Source organism: Athene cunicularia, assembly GCF_003259725.1.
Source record: "Athene cunicularia isolate RWA chromosome 3 unlocalized genomic scaffold, athCun1 chr3_part1, whole genome shotgun sequence".
NCBI classification, from domain to species: domain Eukaryota; kingdom Metazoa; phylum Chordata; class Aves; order Strigiformes; family Strigidae; genus Athene; species Athene cunicularia.
In genome coordinates, this window is record NW_020799097.1 from 102,109,178 (window position 1) to 102,120,239 (window position 11,062).

The 11,062-nt window shown below is 38.7% G+C and overlaps 1 protein-coding gene across 1 annotated transcript in view; it reads right to left on the reverse strand.

Moving 5' to 3' along the window:
* The window catches only part of USH2A (usherin), a 388,963-nt gene that overhangs the window by 297,751 nt on the left and 80,150 nt on the right, over window positions 1-11,062 (reverse strand). Inside the window, exons 16-17 of the mRNA XM_026844632.1 lie at window positions 6,231-6,389; window positions 1,372-1,866 (exon numbers count right to left, since the gene is read on the reverse strand). Of these exons, the coding sequence (XP_026700433.1) occupies window positions 1,372-1,866; window positions 6,231-6,389 (654 nt within the window). The remainder of the gene's footprint in view (window positions 1-1,371; window positions 1,867-6,230; window positions 6,390-11,062) is intronic.

Here is an 11,062-nt window from a genome sequence, read left to right on the forward strand (position 1 = left end):
TTTTTTTTTTTTTTTATTTTTTTTTTACAGAATGGGTAGGGAATTTTTGAGTGACTGTTTAACACTAACCTTTTAGAACATACTATGGGATAGGAGGGGTGGGTGTGTGTGTGGGTGTGTGTTTCTGTTTTCTACCAACATAAATCTGTCATGTACGTAGGAAGATCTCAACACTTTGGAAAAAAAACAAGCTTCAGTACTGCAGTGATACATGATCTAGGTTGGATCATGGAAGCAGTTTAACTGTAAGAATAGACTGCAAGAAAGCTGACTGGAGATTTCCCAGATAGAAAAGATGAGAGACTTGGCAAAACCAGGAGATGGTTAATTATCACATAATGTATATATTTGGGGCTATGTTCATGCACACAGCTGGAGAGGTTGCTTGGGAGAAACAGTTTCTTCTCTCTTTGTTTTTGGTAAGACCAGGAAAACTGACCAGACATCAAAAGAAACATGAGTATTGCTTAAATCTGCCTGTGCTGGCCATTACATGCATATAATGGCTACAGAGTAAACTGTGAAGAGTATATGCTAGAGGTTGAGGTGTCCCTAACAGCAAATGACATGGTCTGCATTGTAGGAACTGCCCCTCTAAATACATACAGTCATTCTTGTGTGGGCATTCTTCCTGTCTAATCTGGTAATAACTGGCAAATAAGATGTTCAGAGAGAAAGCTGAGCCCCCAGTACACAGATGCCCATTTTGTGAACAGATCAAAACGCTTGTTTTCACATGCACAGATGCATGTAAGTGCAAGTTCACAAAACTCCATTGTGCATATATTAAAAGATAAAATGTTTACCAGTAAAATCTGTGGCATTACAAAAGTATCCTACAACAGCTGCGTTCTCAGTTTCAAAAACCTAAAATATTATTACACAAGTTAGACCAGCAACTCTTGGCAATCGCCTAATCCCTAATAAAGTTATACGGGTAATAGAATTAGTTACTACACATGACGGATGGTTTTAAAAACAGACTTCTCTGTTAATTCTTAGATTTTTTTTTTTTCCGTAACTGTTACCTGCTTATTTATTCTTTGTCTGGCAATATCACCACATCTGTCTGAACTAAGCGATCTGGCAAATTAGGAAAAAATTAATTTTACTGTAAATGCTTAATTATAAATGTGATTTTTGCTGCAGCAGATGCCACTATGGGCTAAATCCTGGGCCAAATATATTCACTTGGAATTCTGAACTCCAAAAAAATAAAACTGAGGATATGTTTAATGGCAGACAGGCAAATTAAGACAGTGCCTTCATTCTCAGTTTGTCACATGGATAAGGATATTCTAACCAGCTTTGAGAAAATGTTGCTATTCCTTTGCAAAATCTTCACTTACAAAAGTAAATACAATGTCCTACCATTTGGATTCTCAGGTGGTGACCATTCCACAGCCAGTTCTGTAGAGCTGATGGTTTCTATTACCGGTGGCTGTAGCCCTTCTGGAGGAGCTTGTGCAGTAATTACTGTTACTGGCTGGCTCTTTAAACAGCCTCCACTAGTACAAGCTTGCACAGAAAAAACATACTTTGTAAACGGAATGAGATTCCAAATAATGGCTGAAGTTTTTAAGCCTTCATACTGACCACAAGGCTGAAGATCAACCAAGCGAGTACATGTCAAAATGTATTTCTCTATGGGCCCAGAGTCATTGGAGAGGCTTGTCCAATAAAGTAAAACAGAGTGGTGACTAACAGGAAATACAGGATTTAAGTGCAAGCTTCCTGTAGGCATCCCAGACGGTGTTCTGTATGTCACTGATGCACTTTTTGTAAAACCATGAACATTGCTGGCTTGGATGTAATAGGAATAGAAGGTATACGGAGATAACATGGTATCAGTAAAGGTCTGAACACCTAAAACAAAGAGGTGAGAAGAAAATTGTATCAGTCTAACACATTAAAAATTATCTTAATTTGCATACTTAAAGTCTTTCTAGTTCTAATCCAAGGCATAATATATTCATTTTTGCATGCTCTTCTGGAGATCATTAAGAACATCGTAACTCCTCAACTTTTTTTTTTTTTTTTTTAAACAGGGAAAAAAACCCTCCCCTTTCCCCTTTATCATCTTCCACTGCACACTGGCATCACTAGAAAAATCGTTTTCCCACTGGATTTCTCACAGGTTCTTGCTTTAATCATGAACAAGATTAATACAATTATCTTCATATTCCTCCTTTGCTTAGAAATTACTTCAAATGTAAATCAGCATCAATATTAGTGGATCTGATTTAGGAAAACACTCCACAACATTCTGTAAATTTTCACACCTTTGTTTTTGCTTCATTTCATAGCGTAAAAACAAAAATTTCATCTTTCTGTGCTTTCGCTTCCTCTTTTCTAAAATAGTGCTTAATAGTTCATTTGTAAAGCACTCAATCGTGGATGAAAAGTGAAACAGAAGTGCAAATAATTATTAAAAAGTATGTCCAAAGTCTGTATTTACCTTCCTCGCCCCTTACCTTCCATTAGTCTAGAGAGCTTTTTAGCAGCTTTTTAGTAGCGATGAGCATGAATAGCTCCTGGGTATATTCCAGCAGCAGTTAGTCATTAGAGCACAATATGAATTTATGTACAATCATACCACCATACATTGTTTTGCCTTAAAAAAGTAGTGAACAGTGAGTAATATATTACATGCTAGAGCACAAAGCAAATGGAGAGAGAACAGACATTTCTAAGTCCCCTCTGTATATCTCTACTGGCAAGCCAGCCCTAAGCACAACTTCAAGAAGAGGACCACAAAATTATGAGCATTGCTAGACATTTAACACTTGACATTGTAGTACAAAAGCAGCAGTGTCAGCATAATAATTGCTTACAGCACTTCAACTACCTATGGCAACTGCAAACTTATTGCTGGAGTCCAGCAATACAGAGACCGGGTAATCTCACCTTCATGCCTCTCAAACCCTGGCACTTCAGGCAAGGTTAGGGAACAGCTCTGCCAGTGTCAGAAATAGTTATCGTGACATCCTTGTGAATTGGTACCCAGCAGGCAAGCGATGCAGCAAATGTCAGTTTTTCTGGCAAGATTCAGCTGTTTCCTCAGCTTTTGGGTTAGCGTGCTGTTTGTAATTGCGAGTGCAAGAATTCGAGTGTACTGTAGAATTGTTGAGCCCTTTTTCAGCTGCCCTGGCTGAAGCGCTTCTAGGCGCAAGAGTGGGTACCAAAGCCAATTCGACAAGTGTTAGACAAGATTCTTGGACAGGCTGGCAAGAATCCTTTGAGCAGGAGCCTGAAAACTAGTTTCTGTGAAGGACACCAGCAAGTAGGAGCTTGCCATGTGTCCAGTTTCCAATTTTGTCACCATTCTTCAATGGCGACAGAGGCAGTGTGAGTCAGTGTGCTAAAAACCTGGGAGAGCTGTGTTTAATGGGATGATAGGACCCTCATCCTATGGGCCTTCAAATCAAGAGACACCAAGAAGAAAAAAGCACACAAGAAGAAAAAAGAAAATAAGAAAGAAAAAAAAAAACCAAACACCAAGACTGCTAGTATCAGCAAGTACCACAAATCCTCATGAGATGACAAAACAGCAGTACCCCCTGAACTAGATTCTGAGACCTCTCTCCTCCGAACCCAACCCTGCTCTAGAACCATATGCTGACCTGGAACCCAATCTAGACCCAACAAGCAAACTAGAACATTATCTAGATCAACCAGTTATCTGGAACTGTGAGGCAAGATAGAACATACTCAAGAACCAAGAAAAGGTCCTGAACCAACAAATAAGCTGGAGTTAGACCATAGTCCTGAACCAACAAGCTAGCTAAACCATGATCCTGCTCTGGTACCAGCCATGAAAATGGAACAAATTTAGAACCAATAAGCAAGCTAGAACATGATCTGGAACGATGAGGTGAGATAGAACATGCTCAAGAACCAAGAAAAAGTCCTGAAACAACAAGCAAGCTAGAGTTAGAGCATGGTCCCGAACCAACAAGTGAGCTAAACCATGATCCTGCTCTGGAACAAGCAAGCAAACTAGAACACAATCTAGAAGCAACAAGCAAGCTAGAACATGATCTCAAACTGCCCCCTACCAAACTGCCAACTCCAGAATTCATGCCTGCTCTGAAACGACTGCACCAACACCACCGTAGCTCTACAACCAACCAACCCCAAAACCCAGCCTTTAGAACAGACCCAGACTCTAGGGCCAACCCAGACTCTAGGGACCCAGGTCTAATATTGACAGCAAGCACATTACTTTCCTCTTTTCGAGTACAGGGATCAGAAGAGGATGATCACCCAGAACGCTGATATTGTCTGCCAGAAAAGTAATCAGCACCATCTCAACATTACAAGAAAGTTCATTCGGTATTGATGGAATACCCGATAATCAGATGGTAACTTTATTTTAATAGAAATATACGCTAGATAAAATTGGATAAAGCCAAAAGGCAGAAGGTTCTACAATCCTCAGGTGAACAACTCCACCATAGATTTAGCTACATTTATAAATAATTAGAATCAACATGAATTGGAGGTGGAATTGTAAGTAACTTTGGGGTTTTTTTCAGATTTTAGGGCAAGTATTTCATTTTATCCTCAAGACAAGGATTGGTATCTCATGAGCCTCTGGTTTCCCAAAGCAGTTAGAAAAACATTGTTTTAATTGGGCATTCTGCAATACTATCAGCCAGATCACCAGGCCGATTTAGAAAATTATTCTTAGTTTTCCTTAGGAAGTTCAATGTTTCTATAAAACTCTCATTTAGTTGTAAGTTAATGTTCATCCAGTTGCACTCTTGGGGCATTTCATAAGCATTATAAATTCCACACTATACTCAGAAAAAAAGTAACATTATCAAAAGTTCTGAGAGCATTAACAACATATTCATGATATTTAAACACAAGCAGATGACTTCACATCATTAATTAGGGAGATTGACAGGAAATGTCAAAAACGTCTTTTGAAACCAAATTTATGTTTTTACAAATTAATGTTTTGTTAAATAGAAACATGCCAATGTCTTATTATCCAGCTAAACACATTCAGAATTTTTCACTTTCTACAAAGTAGGTAGGTACGGTCATGAAACAAAATCCCCAACAATGCATTGTTTCAAGTACATTATTAACAAAAAATTTATGACAACAAAGTCTAAGAGCTGTTCCTTTAAAATTAATTCATATTATTACTTAAGTTAGGCTTTAAAACCAAATTAAGGAATTGGAATATTTGCTATTAGCTCTCTAAACCTTTTCGTAATGTTTTTTTCTCTCTGATCCATCACTTAACCCCATGTTTGCATACCTTTCCTCATGGTATGTACTGCGGAGTATCTAAATTCAGAACATAAGTCACAGAATAGTCAACTATAAGACAGCAGCATGCACCGGAACACAAAACTTATGTGCATTTCAAAGGATTTGTGCTTCCGCTGATTAATAGTGTTTGAGTATTTTTCTTCCAGGGTACATGTCAATAATTAGAAAGACTCAACTGCTGCAAAATATTAATGTTTTATTGGTATGAAAATACAATAAACTAAACAAGCTGCTAGAACAGAAAGTAAACTTTAGTGGCATTAAACCACACCGGACCTAAAAAAAACCCGTTTGTGTGTCATATATACATAAAAATAGTATCCAAATCCATCTCCTTTGCTTTGATAAGAGGATCGATAGTAGCACAAAATGGTCTTTCCAGCTAGGACGGTGTCGAATCCTTGAGGACTGCCTTCTGAGGATCCCTTTGCAAGCCTCAACATGAGAGAAGTGGTGCTGTTAAAGGCAAATCAGGAGCTACACTGAGAGCTTAACAGAAGGTGCTAAAAGTTAGAAGCCACAAAAAGCTTTCCTAATCTGTTAACAGTTTAAAACCAGGAGGATGAAAAAAGGAGTTTAAGCACATTATGGTCTATTCCACTCACCCTAATTCTTTATCTGAGACTTTGCCTCTTCTAGATTTTGGAGCCTGTGTATATTCACAGGGAATGCTTTTGCTGAGTCAATTTTAAAGTTTTTCAGGTTAAAAAGTAAAAAATTATCAGCCATTTTGGGTGACTCAGTCTGCCAGATGTTAGACTGGGGTATTCATTTCTTTCAAGCAGAATTAATAACACAGAACAGTAACTCACTAAACAGAATGATGTATTCAAAACCAGAGAATGATAATGACAGAAACAAGAAATAATTAAGGAAAAATGCATATAGATATGTACACAAACACACAAAATCTTTGATGTCATCTTACTATAAATACTTACTATAAGGGTGGTAGTCTTCAGTTGTATAAATTTCAATCTCATCCCTATACAGTTGGTAAGTAAGCCTGTTAGAATTTGGAGAGTCAGGGGAACTCCATGAAAGACTGATAACAGAGGAATTGACAACTTCTCCTGTAGGAGGAGGTTGCTGGAATGGAGCTAAAACATACAGAAAAACAGAGGATGTAAAATAGAAGGTAATCAATAATCACACAAATTTAAAAATGCAAAGAAACTGCTTTCTTCAGAGAAAAACTGTTGAGTAAACATACAGTCACCCACACAAGACATTAACAGACTAAACTAATCCATCCAAATGCTCTCCAACAAAGTTTTTTATTCAAGTACATGAAACAAATTTATACATTTAAACAAATGACAAATAAATTTAATCCTCCTTTCCCCTCTAAATTAAAGCAAGTACACTGCAGTTCAATATAAATATTAATATAAATACATATAAAATGGGAACATGTTTATCTGGTCACATTATTGAAGTCTATAGTTCAATTATAATTTATTTTTTCAGAGGATTCATTCCATTTTAGCATAGGCCAGACATAACTTCCTCTAATAGAATAGAAATGCGAAGTCCAACTAACTACAAATTTTACCGAAGTGTTACAACAAGCCTACTTAATCAAATGACAAAAAACATAAAGGGGCAAATTTTGAAGGTTATTTAGGCAATTCACTTCCATTTGTTTCCAATGAAATTTAAATCAATGAGAGCGAGGTGTCTAACATTTAAAAAAAATCAGCTTGAGATTCTTATTTACCAAAACACTACTCTGCTATCACCTCCATTAACTTTGGGAAATGAGCTACTTAATTCCACCAGTATCAGTAAATAGAAAAACAAACCTGAAGTTCACAAGCCAGAGTCTCACATTTTCAGAAAGAGACTCAAAGTCCCTCCTATGTCTCTTTTGTAATTCAACTGTATGACCATGGTCCTAAGATAACGGCCAATACTCAGAAATTAAACTTTATATGCATATACACGTATACATAAACACACACATGCACATAAACATACATTTTTATGGTTCAACTTGACAATATGGACACTTGGACTTGTGCAAAGAATGTGACACTGTGCCACCTGACACCCTTATCTCTAAATTGAAGAGACATGGATTTGACAGATGGACCACTCGGTGGACAATTAATTGGCTGGATGGTCGCACTCAATTGTGGTCAACAGCTCGATGTCCAAGAGTTAAGCAGGGACTAGTGGTGTTCCTCAGGGGTCAGTGTTGGGACCGGCGCTGTTTAACATCTTCGTTGGTGACATGGACAGTGGGATTGAGCGCACCCTCAGCAAGTTTGCTGACGACACCAAGCTGTGTGGTTTGGTCAACAGGCTGGAGGGAAGGGATGTGCCATCCAGAGGGACCTGGACAGGCTGGAGAGGTGGGACCCTGCAAACCTCATGAAGTTCAGCAAGGCCAAGTGCAAGGTCCTGCACATGGGTCAGGGCAATCCCAAGCACAAATACAGGCTGGGCGAGGAGTGGATTGAGAGCAGCCCTGCAGAGAAAGACTTGGGAGTAGCAGTGGATGGAAAACTGACAATGTGTCAGCAGTGTGCACTCACAGCCCAGAAAGCCAACTGTATCCTGGGCTTTAGGTTGAGGGAGGGGATTCTCCCCCTCTACTCTGATCTTGTGAGACCCCCCCTGCAGTGCTGTGTCCAGCTCTGGGGCTCCAACATGAGAAGGACACAGACCTGCTCAAGCGGGTCCAGGGAAGGGACATGAAGATGATGAGGGGGCTGAAGCACCTCCCTTGTGAGGACAGGGTGAGAGAGTTTGGGTTGTTCAGCCTGGAGAAGAGAAGGCTCTGGGAAGACCTTATAGTGGCCTTCCAGTACTTAAAGGGGGTGACAGGAAAGATGCGGGGGGACTTCTTATCAGGGAGTGTAGAGATAGGATGAGGAGTAATGGTTTTAAACTGAAAGAGGGCAGATTTAGATTAGGTATAAGGAAGAAATTCTTCACTGTGAGGGTGGTGAGACACTGGCACAGGTTGCCCAGAGCAGTGGTGGCTGCCCCCTCCCTGGCAGTGTTCAAGGCCAGGTTGGACGAGGCTTTGAGCAACCGGGTCTAGTGGAAGGTGTCGCTGCCCATGGCAGGGGCTTGGAACTGAATGATTTTTAAAGTCCCTCCCAACCCAACCCATTCTATGATCTTAAAGGTCTTTTCCAACATAAATGATTCTATGATTCTGTATTTATGTTATTATTCAAGTCAGAGCATGAGTCCATATCCTGTTAGGAGATCTCCCACCAGCCTGTTACACTAAGGAAAGCACTACCCTCTGTCCCTTAGTACACTGTGCATTCACACAGAAGACAACTGGTCTGGTTTGGCAGCTAGTAATTGCAATAGCTTTAGCTTGACTCAAAAGCAGACTGTGCCATTTCTCTACCCTCTTTACCAAGGGAGGGAAAAACAAACAATTGTGGATCTAGAGGAAAACATTTTGCTCCAGGAGTGAGAATAGCTGAGGGCAGTACAGAAATCAGCATATGGAGTAGGCTACCAGAAGCTGGATCCAGAAGCACTCAGTAAGTTTTTTTTTTCTTTTGAATTAAGCATTATAGAAAAATATAATTTGAAACATGTGGTTTTTCATTATTTTTTTCTCCTTCTGTTTATAAACCATAATCATTGTCATTATGTGGATACTTGCTTAATATATACAACTCACCAAAAGTTAATTATCAGAATCCGTTCAGCCAAGTTAACAGGAGACAAGAAGCAAAGAGTGAGGTTGCAGAGAGAAAACGGCATGAGGACCTCAAGCCACACAAGTGATAGGCCTAGAGACTTACACCAACATCAGTGGGTCACATTATATGCAGGTTTTTAACACAAATCTAAAACGTGAGTGGAGCTCTTTGAGTAAGCTAATGAAAAGCTTTGCTTCTACTGCAGTCTCTCAGCCAAGAAACAGCAGAAAATATCTGTAGGATTCATTGGATTGAACAGAACACATAATCATCTCCGATTAGAAAGCATAGATTGTTTTGCTGCCAATCTAGAGGTTTTGAGTTCAGCTGAGTTAAGAAGTGAATGTATGCTAAAGTGTCTACAGGAGTAAAGTTTGAGAATCAAAGGAAATAGGTGTTCCTAAATCCCTTCGGCATTTTTGAAAGTTTCTCTTTATGTAATACATGCTTACAAGACCTGAGCAATCATAGAAAATTACCAGCACAACTTTTCGTTCTCCATTCTCAGTCTCACACTATTACATACTGCTTCCACACGTTTGCTTACACATTCAAAATGCAAAGCAGCAAAGTATTGCATTTCAGATTTGTTATGGAGCATCTAAGATATCGTTGGGCACAAGAATTGAAAACAGGTCTTTTCCCTAAAGAACGTTAGCTGGACAGTGACAGCAACTTAGGTTTGCTTCCCTGGAAAAACACTTACAACTAGTAATGGTATGTGTCAACAAGATACAGTTCTGCACTGAAAATAACCACAAATATCAAGCTAGACACAGCTCCATATCTGTGCAACAACTTAAAATATTTTGGTATGAAAAACCAAAAGACTGTAATTGCTATATCACTTATGTCCAGAAGAGGACTCCACTTGTCATTTAGAATACTGCCTGGTGTATTTTTTCTAACTAAAATCTATGATATTATTTATCTATGTCATATTATTATTAATCAATTTTATAGTTGAATTGCCATTGACCTTTATCCAATGTATATCCCAACATAAATAAGTAGGTTGGTTTATGTTTGTAAAGCACTTTGAAGATGAACAGCATCATAAAAATGCCATATATTATTATGCATTCAGTTGAAACATCCTGCATTTTTTAAGAAACAACAAGCCAATCAACTATCTACACGATGAACAGACACTATGCCTTCTACAGAAGAGTATGGGGAAAACCAAAACTAAACGGTATCTAAACACTTCCAGACTTTGAGGAGAAAAATAATCATCTTTGGAAACAAATCAGCCTCTTTGTTCTATCCCATTTATAGCCCTGTGCATTCTGCAATGCATATTATTTGAAATTTAAACTGGTTTACAATGAAATGCAAACTGGAATCAAAGTGAGAGCTGTCTGTCCTTGTAAACAAACTCTGTGCATTTATATCTCTGCTTGCAAATCTATAGTGTGCATATATCACAATGATAAATATCATATAAATACCTATGCAGAATACACATGTTGACAGAGGATCCAGAATGGGAATGTCTAACCCTGTCGTTGCATTACACATGGCTACCTGAGCTAACCCTCACAGTAGGACAAGTGTGGCCACTAATAATTAGGCCTGCTGACAGAAATAACCAATTAGCATCCACAGAGTACCTCATTTACTGGTTACATGACTTCCAAGACCGGACTGTTAACCGTGTATGGTAGTAAGGTGTGTCACAAAAATGTAACACAACTCTTTCAGAATTAGCTGAGGTCCACACAGTTTGGCATTGCAGGGTATGATGTCCCCAAAGACCTTTGCTGAACATTGACTTGAAGACAACTTAAAAATTTAATTTTCTTATTACATATATTTTTTCCTCCTTCTTTAAAATTCCTGCCAGCTTAGAGACTTTGCACCAGTGAGCAAATTTGAACACTTAATTTTGACTAATTATGACACAAAGGCTGAAACTGTGCCATCTCTTCGTATCCAGACTCACTGCAAGGACAGAAGTGCAGATGACCCATTGCAATGCGTTTCATTACAATTCATGATCTGACCCACAACATGGTATTAGCCCCACCTCACACATGTCAATTTATGACACTCTATTACACCACATCACATATTTTCCCAAATCAACTAAAAAA